Source organism: Pristis pectinata, chromosome 17 (assembly GCF_009764475.1).
Source record: "Pristis pectinata isolate sPriPec2 chromosome 17, sPriPec2.1.pri, whole genome shotgun sequence".
Classification (NCBI taxonomy): domain Eukaryota; kingdom Metazoa; phylum Chordata; class Chondrichthyes; order Rhinopristiformes; family Pristidae; genus Pristis; species Pristis pectinata.
The window spans coordinates 25,845,680-25,865,725 of record NC_067421.1 but is presented as its reverse complement, the minus strand read 5'-3'; the positions used below and the strand labels follow the sequence as shown (position 1 = coordinate 25,865,725).

The window sequence follows — 20,046 nt, the reverse complement described above, 5'->3', positions numbered from 1 at the left end:
CTTCAGGAGATTGAATTTGAAGGCAGAATACAAGGTTAATGGCAGGACCCTTAGCAGTGTGGAGGAACAGAGGGACCTTGGGGTGCACGTCCATAGATCCCTCAAGGTTGCAGCACAGGTTGATAGGGTTGTTAAGAAGGCATACGGTGTGTTGGCCTTCATTAGTCGGGGTATTGAGTTCAAGAGCCACGAAGTAATGTTGCAGCTCTATAGAAATCTGGTTAGACCACACTTGGAGTATTGTGTTCAGTTCTGGTCACCTCATTATAGGAAGGATGTGGAAGCTTTAGAGAGAGTGCAGAGGAGATTTACCAGGATGCTGCCTGGATTGGAGAGCATGTCTTATGAGGATAGGTTGAGTGAGCTAGGGCTTTTCTCTATGGAGAGGAGGAGGATGAGAGGTGACTTGATAGAGGTGTACAAGATGACAAGAGGCATAGATCAGTCAGATTTTTTTTTCCCAGGATGACAATGGCTAACATAAGGGGCATAATTTTAAGGTGATTGGAGGAAGGTATAAGGGGGATGTCAGAGGTAAGTTTTTTTACACAGAGAGTGGTGGGTGCGTGGAATGCACTACCGGCAGAGGTTGTGGGGGCAGCTACATTAGGGACACTTAAAAGACTCTTAGATAGACACATGAATGATAGAGAAATGGGGGCGATGTGGGGGGGGGGAAGAGTTGGATAGATCTTAGAGCAGGATAAAACATCGGCACAACATTGTGGGCCGAAGGGCCTGTACTGAGCTGTTACGTTCTATGAATACTGTGGTGCAGCTAGAACAGCTGCTGCCTCACAGCACCGGAGACCTGGGTTTAATTCTGATCTTGGGTGCTGTCTCTGTGGAATTTGCATGTTGTGACCATGCAAATTTCCTCCAGGTGTTCCTGTTCCCCCTCTCATCCCAAAGACGTGCAGGTTGGTAGGTTAATTAACCACTGTAAATTAAGTGTGTTGGTGAGTGGTAGAATCTGTGGGAAGTTGATGAGGATATAAGGAGAAAACAAAAGTGGGAATAATGTAGAATTAATGTAAATGGGTGGTAGATGATTGGTGCAAGCTCAGTGGGCCAAAGGGCCTGTTTCCATGCTGTATCTCACTCACTCCATGACTGTTCCTGACAGCTAAGTTTGGGGCTTTCCAAGAAGGCTTTAGAGTCAGAACCCAATGACTATGCTGTGCAATAGTAATATTTGAAAGACAATTGTGAAAATTGTCACTTCAAGGCTTTTCTCCCTACCTAAGGATCCTACAGGAGCATTTGTTTTGCAGTAAAGGATTTACTTCATTGTTTCTCCATTTTATATTGTCTCTATTTGTCCAGAGAAGCACTACACAGATATTCCAGATTATTCTCTGCAGGGAAAGGACAGGAGTCGCATTAATTTAAGACTGTGTCACTCAGCAACATAGGCCAAGGCCAGTTTTTCCCACCTTTGTGAAGAAATGGTATGAAGGAGGGACAGAGATGGTGATGATGAACAGGGTCAAAAATTTTAACTGTCTTTTGCAGTCAGTTCCTGAAAGAATGTGTATTCGTTGCTCTAGCATCTTCCAATGAGTTTAGTAGTTAAGAGTTCTGTAGTTAGAATGTCTTCAGAACTTTGTGTATTACTGAGGAAAAGAGTAGACCTTTGGGACCACACTGGTTTTGTAATCTAGTTTACTAGAATAATCCATATGATTATCAAATGTTTCATTAAATTTTTATTTTAATGCAGCATCCTCAACATCAGGCTCCTCAGACCCTTCATTTGGGCAACCCTCAGCAGCAACAAGCAATTTATCATACAACTCTTACACCAACTCCACCCTCAATGACCCAAGGTCCCAATCCACAGTCTCCTCAGACCAACTTCCCATCAGCACAGCAGACAGTCTACGCCCTTCATCCTCAGCAGGTTCAGCATGGATATTCAAATCCCCCACATATGGCACATGTACCTCAGGTAAGGAAACGGTCCCTAGAACCAAGAGCCTTTAAGCACAATTTTTTATTAAATTGCTATATGTTGATAACTTAGAGAGCAATTTGCTTGGAGGATTCAAAGACGAAAATTGTGTTAGTGAGAGAATATTCACCATTTTCATGCTGGTAGGATGTACTATTCTTGGGAAGAAGCTGGGTACAATTTTTGCTGCAAGGTTGCTTTTTTTGAGTGATTGCAAAGTCAAATAAAAGCTCTATAATAATCAGATGAACTTGAGAATTTGATACAGGTGGGAAATCCATGGATTGAAATATTTGCTTTATTTCTCTTAATTACTAAGCAAAAGATAAACTAATTCTTTGGATCATTTCAAAGCAGAGTTAATAATATCCTCTGTCTGAGAAATCTAAAATAGCATAGGAAGCCTTGCATTATTTTGGAAACCTTTGGGATAGCAACTTGTATGAAATTGAACGTAGTGTACTTGTAGAGAAGGTGTTTCTGCTTTAGATTTGCTTGGGACCAGGAATGGGCATCGAGCTTCAAAATACTGTGCCTTGGAATTTTTTTTTGTCACTGATGTCACATCGCATCTGATGGCAGATGAGTTGGCATAATTATATTCCATCATAATTATGATGTGAATGTAGGCATGTATTTATAAGTGACCCATGCTAGGTCACACACTGGTATGTTAGAGTTGTACTAAAGTGGAACAAAGATAGTACTATTGCAAAAACTAACTTGCTACGCATAAAATACAGCAGTACTTTTAACTTGGCACTTTATATAGTTTTGGGATATGTGCATAAGAGTTGCTGCAAATCATTTAGTTGAAGGAATCGTGTTTACTGTTTTCTTTTAATAGGCCCATGTACAGTCTGGAATGGGTCCTCCACATCACCCTGCCACTACCCATCCTCCTATGATGCTGATGCCAGCACAACCACCAGGTGGTCAAGGTGCCATTCCTCAGAGTGCACTGCCACCCATTCCAGTTTCCTCAACTACACACTTCTCCTACATGGCACACCCACAGGGTGAGTACTTGCAAAACAAGGAGTTCAACTCCATGATCCTTTTCACAGGTTGTAGCAGAGGTTTGACTGCAAGTTTACAACCTGACTCGTGTAAACAAATTATTAGTAGGGAATTTGGTGCCCCTTTACTGAATTTGTAACCTTAATGCCCTACTGTGGATGAAAATGCTAATTCAAAAAAGGACTTGGATTTTATGTGTGCATTTTATTTTTCTCCTCAATCCACACAACAGCTAGGATCGAGCAGCTGTCCTCTAATTCTGCAGCAATGCTGTCTTGAACTTGAGCCTGCAAGAACAGATTTTGCTCTATCTTTCCTCCCATAGTAAACTGCTACATAGGTTTTGCCTAGCCCTTCTGAGTGCATGGCTCAAACTATATTTAAAGATTTAGTTTTATTTGCAACTATTGTTTATAGCCCTGAACAATGGCAAGGAAGGGAGTTAATGGACAGTTCAAATTAAATGTCTGACAGTTTTTATGAAGGAAACATTAACTTGCAACTTTCTTTTCATCTCTCAATAGTGCAAGCCCATCATCAGCAGCAGTTGTAGTCCTGTTCTACAGTAAGCAACAGGCTGGCCAGTTGAAGCCACTTATCCTTCCCCACCCTAAAACCTGGAACCAGAAGCACAGAGTATTAAAATTGTCTTCTCATGCTAAACGAATGTGCTCACACATAACTTCCAGTTGTTATCAAGTGATTCAATGGCTGCTGGTCTGAGGAAGTGGACTGGAGAGAAAGAAATGAGAATTACAGAAATTCTGGAATCAATGTGTCCTGTCAACAGACCTACAGAATGCCCAAAATCTGTTTTCCAATAACTGGAATGTATTTATTTTGCCTGACCCTTCTAAGTTATGAACTTCTCATGGTGAAAGAACTAATAAAGTTGTTTGTTCCTGCTGCAAACCATCCTGATTTGGGAAACCAGAACCCTCTGCTTCTAACCAAACTTGAACTCCATCTTATAACAAAATCTGATTGTGAACTGGTGGATTATTTATGAATAGAGGTTGCTGGAGAAGAGTGCAGTCACCAGACAGTGGTGTAACTTTTAAGTTAAAAACTTTTACTTTGTAGATAATATTAAAAAAAACATAAAAAAACAAAAAAATAAAAAGTTTTAAAAACTGACAGTGTGATAATTGCAACTTTTTCTACACTTTTAATGGTACATAAAAAAAACTGTAGATTATAAAGGCTATTTGACTTTTTAAAGAGATCATATACCGTTCACTTTATAATGACTTCCTTTAATTTTTCTTTACAGCTGTATGAAGAAGATTCATAATGCAACTGAGTGAAGAGATAGGAAATTGAGCATTCATTGGCCTAATATTTTTTCATCTTTGTAATTTTCATTTGTTTAAATTTTCTGATAAGTGGCTAACTGAAAATTAACCTTCTGTGAGATGGCATTGAAGTTTCTCCTTGATTCCTGCAGATAGTTTTTGCTTAATTATAAATCTTAATATTATAATTTATTAAATCTGGGTTTGATGATGTGATATTTGTTCCATAGATGTTTTGACAATCCAAATCTCTGCAAAATCCACTGCTTACAGCTAGTGATATTGGTTTAGCCAACCTGCTTGTTAGCATTGACTGGCAAAACCAAAAAGGTAAGTATATGGCACTTTTTGTTTAAAATAAAATAAGAAAATTTTCAGATCATGCAGTTATACCAAATGTTATCACCCAGACAATCTAACACTTTGCAAGCAGCTCATTGAAACTGCTTGAAGACCTGCTTTGCCTGAAATTAGTAAGTACAATACAGAATACAATAATGAGTGAACATCTGACAGTAAATACAGTCATTATCAATGAATACAGAGCAAGTACTTAATCATTTGAAATAACATTCTTAATGTTTTAAGTGACAATTTACTCCTATGGTGAAGGCTGATGTTAAGCACCATTTTCCCCATGTAGGTGGCTGCCCTTGTTAAGACCTAGTTTATTGAGAAATGGATCACAAAATATCAGAACAATGAGCAACAGAAATTGAAACTCTTTTCTATTCAGTTTAAATTTATTACTCTGTTGGGGTGAAGGGAAGTTGACCTTGCAATAGTTTCCAGTTCTGATTCTTTGGCTCCATCTTCTGAATTGCAGTTGTTTTTCTTGTGATGAATATATTTATAGGTGTCTGCAAATTATACATGTTATGATTTTCTATTTGGTATGCCAGGGTAGCTTTAAATAAGTTTTTCAAAACTTTCCTTAATCTTGTTCACTTGTATTAAAAGGGATGCACATTTTGTACTGTAGTTTACTGTTATCTGTGTCAGTCCATGTATTTTTATGGAATGAGTGTCAGCCTCGGGCAGTTTTGTGAAGATATTTGGAAATTTGCACATTTTCTAACGTATAGGGAAAATGTACATTCTAAAAGGCCATGAATTAATCCAAAAGATGAGCAAATATTTGTGAATGTTGTACGAGAAGGTCCATCATTTTCTAGCAATTGTTGCAAGTGATTTGGGTCTTGAGGATATGGACATTAAGTATGACAGACAGAATGGAAAAAGGCAAATTTCAGAATGTCTTACTTTAAAATTTTAAATTAATTGTAGAGTTGACTGCATCAAGTTTGTGTGGTTGTAAAATCACAGTACTTGCCTGAAATGTACAGCATTTTCTTGGAATTGAAGCCTTTGAGTCCAGGTGCCATTTTGATTTGTACTGCTCTCCCTTCAAGGCCACAATTGCTTTTCAGTGCTCCAGGTATTCCCACTTGATTTTCAAATAAAAAATGCAGCATTCCATTAGCTTTTTTCCCCCCTCACCCCTCCCCCACCCAATTTTTCCAGCCTTACTAAAATGGCCATGCATCTTTATTTACTTTCTGGTAGCAATATTTTATTTTCCCCATTTTTAATGTCCAGAAAGTGATTTGTGGTGCAAGGCCAGCTTTGAAACTGTTATCAAGGCTTCAATTACTACTTTGAATGTTTTCCTTCTGAAATAGGTAGGAGCTTACAAATAAACACAATTGGGAGAAAATGAAAGCTAAATTCGTGCAAGAGAGGGGTAGTGTAAACCAAGCATTACAGAACAAATGAGGGCAGGATGAGGTGATTCATGTGGGGCTTATTGCATACAAAAATCAAATAGCCTGTTTCTTTGCTATGAAATGGGCACACAATATTTTAGTCTATGGTCATTAGCATTGCTTTTAGGATTCTTGCTCCTGCTCTATGTTGGTTGTATTTCTCCTCTTTTGTTGTGGTGAACCTCTTGACCTATAGATGGTGCAATAAGTATGGTAGTTGTGGAGTTGCATCTCATTTATGGACTATTTTACACCGAAAAATGCTGTACCAACCTACCATTTTCCTGATATCTTAATATACACAAGATGATTCTGTGAAAGTACTTTTGAGTGTGAAGTGATACCTTGCTGTGGAGCAATCTCAGACCTCAAAATCACTGAGGGATTGAGCAGAAGCTAAAATGTTGTCCCAGTTTTAACCTCTTGTTCAGTCAGTATTACACAAGATAGAATCAATACTACAAGGTATACCCATTGGAAAGACTCCAGTAAAAGAAACATGGTGATTCTCCAATGCTGTACTGAGAAAATGCTTCACCTTTAGAAAGGTGTTTTTCAGAGATAGGTGGCTGTTACCAAGGTATTATTTAAAAAAACATGAAAGTTATCTTCATCAATATTTAGTGTTCAGTTGTGCAGTATCATGATGCTGCAGCTTCCCATCTGATGCACAGATTACTGAGCAGTATTCTATAGCACTACATCAAAATAACATCTTCAATGCATTGATTTGGTTTTGAAGGCTCCAGCAGTTTACGTTAAAAACAAGTACACATTTAACTAACTGCGGTGAGTTAAAATAAATCTTATTTTTAACTTCTGATCGGAAATGGACTAGTTCTGAAGGGGATTATTTCGTCATCATTAAGGCAAATTGAGAGGTTACTGTCCACTTCCATAGGAAGTAGTTGTTGCATTTTTCTAGAATAATGTAAGTAGTACTGTGCAAATCGGCAGAACCAATTTTTTTTCTAAATATATATAAAAGTACTGGGTTGGGAAGAAAGTTACAGTTTCTGCAAATGTAGCTAATGTAGCAGCTGGTTTTCTTCTGTTTCTCCATATGCAATTTACAATTGATTCCAGTAGAATTACTAGGAAGAGAATTACCAAAAATGATACATTTGGACATAGTTTTATTAATTGACAAAAGGTACAGCATAGCAGTCATCAGATGTAAAATAATCTGAACATTTGTTAACACTGCATGGTAATCGAGATGAGCATTTCTATACAATGACTGCTCCATATAAATTTAATCTAGAGAGCAAACAATCTGGATAGAAGAACCTTGAACATGCATTTTCCTGATGTAATCCTCTAGCTTCAATAAAGACCAAGGACACTTCTCAATTGTATGCAGAAGCCACTAAAGGAAATTTGGTGTTGAATTGATAAATTTTAATTTTTAAACTTGGTGTTCTATCACACTTTTTTCCATGCTAGTAACATTTGTAATCGAATGATAAATTACAACTAAAATTATACAATTTTTATATTCAAATAACCATTTGACTACCAAATTTCATTTAAGGCTTGCTGTATAAATGCATTCTCTACATCGAATATTTAAGACTATCACAGATACCTGTAGTGTATCATATCAGTGCACAATTTCTATGCTTAGAAAACCAAATCTGCAGTTCACTGAAATTCAAATTAGACTGGGACTTCATTGGTGTAATGATTGGAAATGCAAGAGCATCTAGTACTTTGAAACAGAAGGCACAGTTCATACAAAAGACACCTTTTATAACAAAATAGTGTTTCCTGAACTACTAAAATTCTACAGCAGGAGTTTCAAAGTCCTACAACTCTTACTGGAGCATCAAAGGCAAGTAAAGCTTGTTTTTTTTGAGTGGAACACCTTTTTGTCATAGATTTTTATCTTATCAATGTTTTGTTTATTCATGAGATGTGGGCAGTGCTGCCAAAGCCAACATCCTTTGATTGAGCCTGGCAATTAACTACTTCCAAGCAGTCAGGTACTTTCATGATGATTAATGTTGATACTAGTTTTTTTTATTCCAGAATTTGTTTAATTAGTTGAGCTTGGATGGCAAAGTACTCTTGTGACATTTGAACTGATCTCTGGTTCATAAGTGCAGATCTCACGATGGAATGAGACTGCATTATCTGATGCAGAGAAGCTGATTGCCATTTGAATTGCAGTTATTGTTAGTTAATCTTACTAATTAAATGCAAGTTTAATGGTCAAAGTGCAAATTACCCAATAAAATCGGTGGTTATTTATAGTGCATCTTCCTCCCAACAAGTTGCTGGATAATTTGTGCAATGAAAAGCCTGAAATATTCAGAACTTTAAGGTGGGCCAGAATTTGCAGAGGAATTAAGTAAAACTGATGGAAGGAATTATATGAAGTTTAGCAGGCTGCATAAGTGACTGTTGAGTTCCACTACTGCTGACTGCAAACCCCAGAACAATAATAGAGTTTTGGTAATGTTGAAAGACTGTTGTGGCTCACCTTCGCAAAATATCAATACATTCTTCCAGGAAAGGAGTTTGAACAATGTTTTCTCTCCTACATACATTTAAGCCATTCTAACAAAGATCTATTGAACAATAGTTCAAATAGATTACTTCCACCATATAATACCTAATTATCACTAATTTAAATGTGCAATGTGAATATTTTGAAAACACTCTAATTGCCAATTCTAAATGCAAGTATACATCTTTAAATTGCATGCTTTCAGTTATCTCATAAGATTGGTTGCAACATTATTATTTTATCGATTTCAACATTTATGGCATTTGAAATCTTAGTTTTCAACTAGTGGTCTTTACCTACTAGCAACAGAAATATACAGATAGTATTTTTGACTGAAATCAAAAGCATGATTGAAATTTAATAAGGAAATACTGGTTAAGATTTTTATCTTGAAATATCACCTGGGTTAGGAATAAATTTTTGCTTGTAAGCTTGAGATGGCTTCATACAAATGTTACAATTTATGAACTGCTTATCCTTTTTCTAAAAACAAACCAACAGATACACACCATCATTATGCTGAAGATTTAGATTGGTGACAAGTGCAGTTTTTGTAGGGAGGGCCAGACTAACAATCCAAAACAAAGGAGGAAATGTTGATGCTACTTTGCAGGGTGCTGTTGAGACCATGCAGTTTTCTCTCCATATTTATGGATGTATTTGCATTAGAGGCTGTCTGGAGAAGTTCACCATGTTAATTCCTGGAATGAAGGGGTTAACATTAGGAGGGTTTAGCTGATTAACCCTATATTCATTGGAGTGTAGAAGATTGAGAGATGAACTTATTAAAACAAAATTCTGAGAGAAATTAACAGGATGGATGGTGAGAGGATGTTTCCCCAGCCGAGGTCTCAAACTAGAGGCCATAGTTCCTGACTGTTCAATTACATTCCACTGCTGGACTCCATTAAGAGTCCAGTAGCAAAGTTGCAGCTTCCCAGGATTTGGACTGGGAAATCCTGACATTGAAGGTGCGACTCCATCTATTTTTATGGAGAGACAGGCACTGAGAAGGCAATGGTTCAGACAGATTGCATAACTGTAAAATTTACTCACTGTTTTGGTTTGTTTAAAAATGTTGCAAATGTCAAGATGTCCTATTAGAAGTGTCAAAAGAATAGCCCTGCCTGTACAACTTGACAAACCAATGCTGATGGCCAGCTATAAGATGCTGTACTGTGCATGGCTAATTTTGGGGACCAAGTTGCTGTTCCAGTTAAGAGTATGGATAACTTGAACCTCATAGGCAGGCTAAGGGGGATTGTCCCAGTGATGTTTTCTGCACACTTCAAGAACAGCAAAGTCTTGACAGGTGGAGATTGTGTTATGTTACATTGGCTTTTGTGACATCCCACACAGGAGATATTGTTACATTTCCTTGTCACTAGAACAAATCTGCCTTTTATTACTCTTTACAAATGTACTAGTCTTCTGGCCCAGGACATGACTTTTTTTTGTCCTGATTCTGCACTTTCTGAAGAACTCCAGCAGGATAACATGAAGCTTAAAACAATCAGAAAGCATTGTTAATGTAGCAAACTAAACATTTTTTAAAAACTAATATTTTTGAAGGAACGATTATGATTAACTGCCCCCTTTCCCCAAACTTGCAAGCCAAACTTTCTCACCCAGTATATCAGATCCAGAACGTCTACAAATTCTTAACTGACCTCTCCATACAAAAGAAAGCCTAATAATTTTTTGTAAAGGTCATCAACTTAGACTTTATTCTCTTCCCATTAATGCTACCCCAGTATTTGCATTTAACTTATCTGCAAGTCAACATAAATAAATCCACTATTCTTTATACTGTGCCTTAAAGAGACACCAATTTGCTTTTACCCTTCAACAACATCCCTGACTTTCTGGGTATCATTAAATATAACCAAAGCTATGTACCCAACCGCTCATTGTGAATTTTGCAGTAGCCATAATAGGGAACCAAGAAGCCAAGTTCCACCTGTAATATGCTAAACATTCCAGAAATTACATCACCTTAGTGTTTACAATCCTGAACTGTCAGTTAAGCTTTTGCAAAAGTACAGGCAAGTAAGGCGTTCTTAATTACAGACATTTAACTAGAACATGTAAACTCAACAGAATTCCTGCAAATTAGCCTTTAAATGCTGCAAGTGCTTGTATTGTTAAATCATAAAGCAACTTTACTACATTTAAGTTTGGTTAATGGAAATAACATTATATAAAGAAGTACTTTAAACTTTTTATTCAATACATATGTACAAATTGTACAAGACAATCATTTTGATGTCCAGTGGGGACACAGTTAAAACATATGTTAAGAAAAAATTAAGAGCAAAGCTACAAAAATTAATGCTGTAAACAGACCCTTCAACAGGCCTAATAGAAAGAATACATTTCAGAGTAAACAAGGTTTTGGTCTGAAGGTTCCTCACCTTTGCCTTGTGTTCCACCCTGAAACAGAAAAATACATTCATGTTTTCAGAGAAAACCATTTTCAGTGTTGATTTATCAAATGTGTCTACCAGACCTGTTCAAAGGAACATGTACTGATTGTCAATGGCCCGTGAATGACCCCTGGCAGCTGATTCCATGTCATAGTCTGAGTCTCGCTGGTGCCTAGTTGGCACAACTACTGAACCACTGCGTCGCAGGCCACCGAAAGATTCCTCGGAAGGGGGCACTGTGTGAAACACCTGTTCTGGTCCAGCTTGAGGAGTTTCTGATACATTGCAGCTGGAAGGACCCAAGTGGGCAAGGTTGGGTTCTGAGTTTGAGCGATGGACGGAAAATGGCAACACCAATGCACTGCTTGGTGAAAAGGATCCTTTGAAAAGAAAAAAGATATATATATTTTAAGAATCTCTGATGCAAATCTTAAAGTATACATATAATTGCATTGGGGTATTTCACTTTCAGTAGCAAATGAAATGCAATTCCACAACAGATAGATAAATAATGGTCTCATAACCAATCATGGCACCATTACCTTTGCATCATCTCCTCACCAGAAATTACTACACCATATATATATACAGCAATTAACTTAATGGTGGTGTGTTATTTCAAGAATAACATCTTACTTGCAGCTCTTTCATTATCCTAGCCCTATTCTTTGAAACTAATGTGAATACCTGTACAAAAATCTCAACTTCCTAACCAGTAAGGGCTGGATGGTTTTAACTATCAGTATGTTTAAATACTTTCATTGAACATTTTTTTTTACAAATTAACAAGAATACCCACAAATTAACAGCCGAGTGCCTCTAAAACATGACAGTGTTAGGTACTTTCCTACCACTTTTTGGATCTGTCTTATTGATAATGATGCAGGTATTATAACTGCTCTCCTTTGGTCATTTTCTCTCTAAACTCACCTTTCCATTAAAATAAGTACTGGAAACTGTCATCCAATTGCCATCCTTCAGGAATGTAGGGGGAGTGGAAACTGTTACCAGTCGAACCACTCAGAGCTTATTTATTTCCTGTTTCAACCTTTACCACACTCTTGTCACCTGTCACTTAATGAGAGTCAGGGCAAGGAAAGTAGAAATGGTTTCCAATTTCCAAGAGCACCTTCACTGGAGAACTCCAAATCCTTAAACACTTACTTACATCAAAAGCTAAAAGGGACCTCAGCTTCTTCCTTAAACAATGACGTGACCAGAACCTCTCCACCTCCATCCTCTTCCGGCTGGCTGAACATTCCCATAAACCGTTACACCTGGACCCCTTATGAGAGTATTAGCAATGCCACTATTTAGTGGAAAACATTAGATCAAATTTTGTTCCAGTCTACACACGTCTTTTTTCCTGGTTCTACTGTTCTTGCCCCGAAAACTAAAAATTTTACTTTTCAAAACAAAATATTCTTCCAATAATGCCATATCTGCCTTGCCACCACAGACAGTTCCTTTTGTTCGTTCTTCTTTCCCCCCCGCCTTTACCTCCAGGTCACTGATATGAAACATCAGCTCTGCTTCTCTCTTCAAGCTTGCTGCCTGACCTTAATGTATCCCAGTTTTTTTCTAAATTTCAAACTTCAAGTATTAATATTTTGCTTTTAAGGTAGCTTGGTTTGTGGAAAGCATAGGCATAAAGTCAGACAGATGTATGCGCATTTATACAGTTCCTTTCATGAACTCAGGAGAGTACTTTGTGAAATGTAGTCATTAACTGATTTCCAAGATGCAGTAAACAATTTTGTTAAAATGTTTTTAAACAATTTTGCCACAGTGCAGCAGTAACAGCTTACTATTTCATATCCCTACCCCTGTGCTTCCATGTGGCACTTGTATTTCAAACACTATTCTAAGATAACTGATGATCAATAATTTTGCTATTAACAGTCCATTGTGCAGCTGTATACACAGACAGAACAAGCCTCCAGCCACTACATTTTATATGGTTTCTGGACACAATGAGGAAATAACTTTGTCTATTTCCAGAATCAAGAACTGCGAACCATCTTTAAAACCATCTGTTGTTTAAGGATCGTCATACATCTTTTAACTAGTAGTTTTTGGAATTTTTATATTCAGCCTAAAAGAATGCAAATTCTTTTCTGCTTTATGATCTTTTGTTTCTTTAGTTAAGAAACATGCTCTTCAATAGAAGAATATGTAGCAATCACAGCAAATTCAAATGAAAGTATTTCATTGGGTATTCAGAGACAGATGAACCAACGGAGTGCAGGTGTGAGTCTATACTAAAAGTTATTGGGGTTACTTTTCACTCCTCAAAAGATAGCATCTGGCAAGTTACCTTTTCCCACTTAAGTAACAAAGAGACGTGTAATATAAATGTGGTTAACAAGAGAGTGACAAGATCAAACCAGCATAATGAACACGATAGTGATGGACAAGAGCAGAGAGAATAAAAAAATTCAACCACAAGCAATTTTTCTTTCATTTTAAGCTAATAGTGAAGATCCAAAAGGAAACTGGCAATGAGAAATTACCAGCACAAGTGCACTCTGACTTAATAGAGAAAGAGATAAAAAGAGCTCAAGACATGGAGGTGCCCCATTAAATTCTCTAAAGAACAATTCATGTTGTTGCTGAACCCACAATTTTAGTGTTACTACACCTCTCAGGAAGAAAAAACAGATTACAATGGATACCTACAATTTGGCTTTGCCATTGGTACTTAATTTTCCCCACACTGTCAGCTGAATACAGGGGGCACTCCTGTCCTTTTTTTTAATCAATTTACCAGATATGATTCTATGTAGGCATCGCTAACAAGGCCCCAGCATTTATGGCCTATCTCTAATTATTCTCAAGCAGCTGGTGGGGGGCTATTTTCTTGAACCACTACAGTCTCTCTCACGATGACCCTCCTACAGTGCTGTTGCGTAGAAAGTCCCCTAGTATAAAACTCCCTTTACAATCTGCTCTTAACACTATTAGCAATCTGCTTCAGCTCTTGTGCATTACTTTACTGATGAGCGAGTGATGGCATTGGGTGATAATTAGACAGCTTGAACTACTCTTGCTTTTTGTGGGCAAGGCATACCTTCTTAATTTTTTACATCACTGGCATTTACTTGATGATGTCACTGTACTAAAACAGCTTGGTTATAAGCATGGCCAGTTCTGGTGTGCATGTCTTCAGTGCTATAGCCGTGATGTTCTCAAATCCTATAACTTATGCTATATCCAGTGGTCTCAACCAATATTTTTTCCCTCCGTCAACATTACCAAAACAGATTTCATATTGCTGTTTTTGAGTGCTTGTTCTGTATAATTTGGCTGCCTACTTCCCTACATGACAAAACAAATTACAGCAACTTCCAAAGTACCTTGTTGAGTAAAAAAGCACTTTGGGACGACATCGAAGGAATGTGAAAGGTGTTTCATAAATACAAGCCTTTCTATCACTGTAAATCTAGGCCTTCTGGTTATAGAACCATACAGCACAAAACAGGCCCTTCGGCCCACCATGTTGTGCCGTCCATCAAACCACCCTCACACTATCTAACCCTTTCCTCCCGCATATCCCTCTATCTCACATTCCTCCATGTGCCTATCCAACAAACTCTTGAACCTGTCCAATGTATCTGCCTCCACCACCACCCCAGGCAGTGCAACTCTTCAGCCAATGGAAACCCTTTCCCATTAACTTTACCTGAACTTCTCATGATTTTAAAAATATTTTACCCAGGCCAGCTTGCAAAGAGCTAAGTTCCCACTCCACCCATTCCATCTTAAAAATAACCACCTGGAGAAATGAGTTTGCTTCTCCATCGTCAAGGAGAGATTAAAAGAGTAGAGGTTTGTAGGATTTTTGGAAGGTCTCATTAATTACACCATGATATCTTCTGTACCAATTAAAACAAAACCGGAGCATAAAGAGTGACAATTCTTAAGAGGTTCCAACATATAAACATTCATCACACAGCTATAGAAAGTATACATTTTAGATAAAATTTCCAAAGTAGCAGCTGAGTAGATTTTAAACTTTGCACGTCTGTGTGTGTCTGAAGGAGGAAGAGGAGTTGTATGTTATTGTCTGCCTCCAAACCTCAACAACTTGTTCATGAGAACATGCCAGCAACCTGACTGATGTTTTATATCAGATAATGTAAACTGACATCCACCATATTCTGCAAGTTTCTGTGCTCAAGGTGGGAGACATCGCTGGTGGGGGTTTAGACACATTCCCATCTCATACAGCTATCGTGAGCATTCCCAGGTAAAGTGGAGTGCAGCCACATGCAGCATAAAGCTCCCTTTACACTCTTAGCAATCTGCTTCAAGCTCATTTGCAAGAGCATTTCTTTACTGCACAATAGAGTCATAGAGCAATACAGCACGGAAACAGGTCCTCCAGCCCATCTTATCCAATACTGACTAAGCAAGTCCCATTTGCCTGGGATTGACCCATCTCCTTCTAAGCCATTCCTATCCGCCAGTAATTCTCTATTATTTCCACCCCAACTAGTCTTGTGCCCATCCAATATTTTGTGGACCCACCTCCTGCAGCAAGCTGGACTGAGAATCCCTAAACTTATTTCACACACACCTCTTGCAGAAAGCAAACTTCCATTTAATGCCTAATAGTAATGGCTTGCGATCAATTTAGAACCAGATTTTATATGATTTTAATAGCCCTTTAAATAATTACTGCAGAAGGAGGTAATTCATAAATTATTGCAACAAAGAGCTTTATGGCTGGTCTACAATAATTAGATTGTCTTTTATGTTACTTTGAGTGTCAATGTAGTTTCATGTTCAAAGCCATTACTGTGAAACCCACTCTAGATATCCAGCATTCGACTCTTTGGAAATCCTGACAATCTGCCATCCGGCTCACTTGTCTGAAACATGAGCTGGGGGTCTACAGCGAAGTGGCGTGTGTGGTCAGAGCAGACTGCAGCCAGGGCCAGTGTCCGGACTGGGTCAGCGGGTGCGATTGGGGTTGGGGTGTAGAACACCAGGGGTCAGGAACATGCATAGGTTTGCAGCTGGGGTGCGGAGTCTTTGTATATTCCTACCCTTAAACTCACCAGGTTCACTGAAATTTACTATACTACTATGTAACATATTAAAAGTGAAATACAAGCACGTTTGGTTATTAAATAGTCTGGAAAATCTACTAGTCCAGCACCTCCAAGGGTGCCAGATTATTGCAGGTTGACTGTACTCAGCCTCTTGCAACAACGGACATGATTCATGGATTACTGGTGAGGAAGCGACTCCAGACTGCCAGCATTAAAAGTGACGACAGCCTTCTGAAATCCTTCCTCCCATTATCCTCCACCTTGGCCTTCTCCAGCACAATCATTACTGTGTTGTGACACCTCATCCTCTTAAAACCATTTGAAGCTGTAAGTTAAATACAACTCTTCAAATGCACACAAGGTTATGGAAATCCTAATGTTATTTTTAATGTATAACATTCATTCAAGACCTTTAACAGATGGGGTTTCTCCATAAATTGCTTCAAATTATTCATAAATTAGCCGAAGATACTGTAGGTTACTGCACCGGGTGTTCAGTATAAATGTCAGGCTTCATCGTCCTTACGATGAATAAGTTTGTTGAAATGTTGCTTTATGTTATCTGATTCTACAGTGAGATCGACCACAGAAACAAAATTCCTGGAAGTTTGCTGCCTGGGGTGCATTCCACAAACCTCCTGTAGGTGGCGATGGCACTCAGGAATTACATGACAATCTTGTTTAATTTGCATGTGAACCTACAAAATTAAATCCCTCACCTGCTCTTTACGTTAAAAGTCAGATTTCTCAATAATACAGAGTATGGATTCTTTACTCCCCCATTAAGTACTGACAGTTCTCATGCTGCAGTAGAGATACTGCAGGCACGGTAGTGTAGTGGTTAGTGTAACACTTTACAGCACCAGCAACCCAGGTTCAATTCTGGCCACTGTCTGTAAGGAGTTTGTACGTTCTCCCCGTGTCTGCGTGGGTTTCCTCCGGGTGCTCCGGTTTCCTCCCACATTCCAAAGACGTTTGGGTTAGGAAGTTGTGGGCATACTATGTTGGTGCCGGAAGCGTGGCGACACTTGCTGGCTACCCCCAGAACACTCTACGCAAAAGATGCATTTCACTGTGTGTTTCGATGTACATGTGACTAATAAAGATATCTTGAGCTACAATGATTCTGTTTTCTTTGCTTCATATTAAAGACTCGTATCCTTCTTTGGCATTAGGAAGAATAAGGGTGATCTTACCGAAACATTTAAAAAAAATCCCTAAAGGAGGCATGACAAATTAGCTGTTCTGCTGGTGGGAAAGTCTCAAACAAGATGACACAGTTAGAAGGAAACAGTCATTTAAACTGAGGTTCATAGGAATTTCTCATCACAGAGGGAGTGGTAAGCTCCAAAATTCTTTACCCAAGAGGGTTGTGGAAGCTGGATTATCAGGGGCACTTTTTTTTAAAAAAAAGACATAAATTTTTGAAAGATCAGGAAATTGAGGGCTGGGGGAATTGGACAAAAGAGGAATCGAGGCCTGAAGCAGACCAGCCAATGATAATATTGAATGGTGGGACAGGCTTGTGGGGCCAGATGACCTACTCCTGCTACCCTGTGTGTATCTTCACTACCACCAGTGAATGATCTTGGATACACTTCATGAAAGCATAGGGAACTGAAAATTATCCATGACCTAACAGTCACAAGTTATGGCCAAGTCAGCTACCATTGTTACGTTCACCAATGGTTTACTTGGTAGATTTATAGTATAGATTACATACGTCTAATAAACTAGATCAAGGAAGTGATGCTCTCTGTCAGAGATTAAATTTGCACAGTACATCAAAGTCACACTAAAGCTGGGGTTGTGGCAAGTGGTTATGGTAAGACGTTCCTGTTATGACGCCACAGTTACCGAATTTGGAAGAGGAAAGAACTGAGAAAGTTTCACCTATTCCCGAAACTGCAAAGCCATTTCCTGTCACCAATCTATAGACACCAGATATTGTTGAATCATACAATATAAAATGATGTACCACAGACAGCAGAAGCAATTGTCAGAAAGCTTAGAAACTGAACAGTCATTTGTATCAGATTCACTAAGTACATGACCAATACAAAGATTTGGGATAATTACTGTTGCAAATTATTGAAATTAATGGATTTAACATGCTGATCCAATTTAGTTGCCTGACTTAGAATAGTTTCCATTCAATAAACTTTAGAGGATTGCTGATTACAGATCAGAGAGGAAGAAATCACTACAAACATTCAAAAGAAACAAGTGATGCTTTGTAACCTCATGATACAAATTCTCACACAATGGGACAGAGCCCACACTAGACCCACTCAGCATTCCATTCCAGGCCTTCCTGTTACATACAGATTAAGCATATTATTGTGATACACTAATCAGTAAGCAGAACACTACTACACTGCAGCATTAAAGAAAGGGGTTTCAAGCTCATGAAGGTGTCAGAAAATCTGAACATTATTGGACTCAAACAAAATTAGTGTTTTCTTACGGTTCTAATTTCTAGGTTGCATTTCCACTGGAAATTCCAGGTCTGGCACTGGAAAGAAATGAGCCAGATGGGCTGAGTAAGGTTCTCATTTCCTGGCATTTCCATACAATATGGAAACACTACATCCAAACACCAGGCAGTGGTTCACAGCTGCACACTGTGTCAAGGCACTAGGATGGGACAAAACAGATTTTGCCAAGAGCTTGGTGGAATCAAAACTGTCCCGTAGGCAGAGACATGCAGCTCTGCAGTTTTGGCAAAAGCAGCATATCTGCAATCACCTCTTACTCTAGAGTATCTTCTAAACCCAGTCCTGTAACACACTCGGTAAAGAACAGCAATGTGGCCAGGAATGCAAAATGTAGCTAGCAGCCTATATTTTAACCATAAATAAAAACAAATGTGTATTTTACTACCACAGATGAGATATTGCACCATTGAAGCATCTTCAGGCACAAGTCATCAATAAAACAGGAATGCCGTTTGGACTTATGAGCAGCTCTTGTCATGGGGAGCTGCCCACTGACAAATGCTGAGCATTTGTGATGGATGCTGGGTTTGCAGTTTGACAAGTCCACTGTTTAGCATTCCTCTGTCCATTTCTTGTTCCTGAAAATCCCTTTCTCTTACCCTCACTTCTACTGATCCCCAATCTACAGGTCTCCACCCCATTGATTCATTGTCCAGTCCTTCCCCCCTACTTGGCCCCCATTCCCACCCACACCCTCCAATTCTTGTCCGCAACCCAATCCCTCCAATCCGTTGGCCTCCCTCTGCTGTGACCTCAAGACAAGCCACAATTGATATAAAAACAGCTGCTGCAGATTGCACCCACCTCAAGAGCACGTACACAGGAAAGGCATGGAGAAGTTGGGAGGGGGCTGCAGGTGAACAGATAAATGAAAAGGCAATATTCAGGCTCTCCAGACACAATGCAAACAGTTTTCTGCGCTAGCGGAGACGAACACTAACAGTTCTCCATTGCGTTTTGTGAAGTCGGTACTCTGGTGTTTGTCCAGGTACAATCAGCTCACCTGGGATCAGTCCTCAAAAAAAAAAGGGCGTCCAGTTGTTCCGCCCTATCCAAAAAACTAAACATGATTCAGATCATCGGTGTGGGAAGTATTTTGTTAACTAGGGAATTACATATTAATCTATTAAAAATGTTGAGCGTACATTTATAAACATGCCTGGCTTAAAGCAAAAATAGTTATCCAATGGGAAATTACACAAAAATTATAAATTTAGTAAGAAAAAAAACAAATGGCCATCCCTTAAAACTGAAGATTTGCCAAATCAATGTCTTTTGCAATAAATTACAGGTGTAATTCATGTTTGAAAATTTGCCAAAAATAGTCAGGTGACACGTCTGCATTACATTACTCCTGGAAGCTACCTATCTAAACATACACTGCAATAATCTTGCAATAATGACATGAATGCATCCATACATTCTGAAGAAAGGTGATAGGAAGAATTTGTGACCGGTGCCTACTAGGCTGCATTCTGTTCATGTACCCGCACATAAATCAGTGTGAAATGGCATGTC

At 38.6% G+C, this 20,046-nt stretch overlaps 2 protein-coding genes across 6 annotated transcripts in view; one reads left to right on the top strand and one right to left on the bottom strand.

The window, feature by feature from the left end:
- atxn2 (ataxin 2) overlaps positions 1-4,109 on the top strand; it is an 87,383-nt gene extending 83,274 nt beyond the window's left edge. For both annotated transcript variants that reach the window (XM_052031961.1, XM_052031960.1), the window contains exons 21-23: positions 1,724-1,951; positions 2,802-2,973; positions 3,499-4,109. In XM_052031961.1, coding sequence (XP_051887921.1) covers positions 1,724-1,951; positions 2,802-2,973; positions 3,499-3,527 — 429 coding nt within the window. In that variant the 3' untranslated portion in view covers positions 3,528-4,109. The remainder of the gene's footprint in view (positions 1-1,723; positions 1,952-2,801; positions 2,974-3,498) is intronic.
- A 3,045-nt stretch (positions 4,110-7,154) lies between these two features.
- The window catches only part of sh2b3 (SH2B adaptor protein 3), a 144,526-nt gene continuing 131,634 nt past the window's right edge, over positions 7,155-20,046 (bottom strand). For 3 of the 4 annotated variants that reach the window (XM_052032418.1, XM_052032415.1, XM_052032417.1), the window contains exon 8: positions 7,155-11,353. In XM_052032418.1, coding sequence (XP_051888378.1) covers positions 11,061-11,353 — 293 coding nt within the window. In that variant the 3' untranslated portion in view covers positions 7,155-11,060. The remainder of the gene's footprint in view (positions 11,354-20,046) is intronic. The other variant, XR_007957700.1, reaches the window with a different exon arrangement.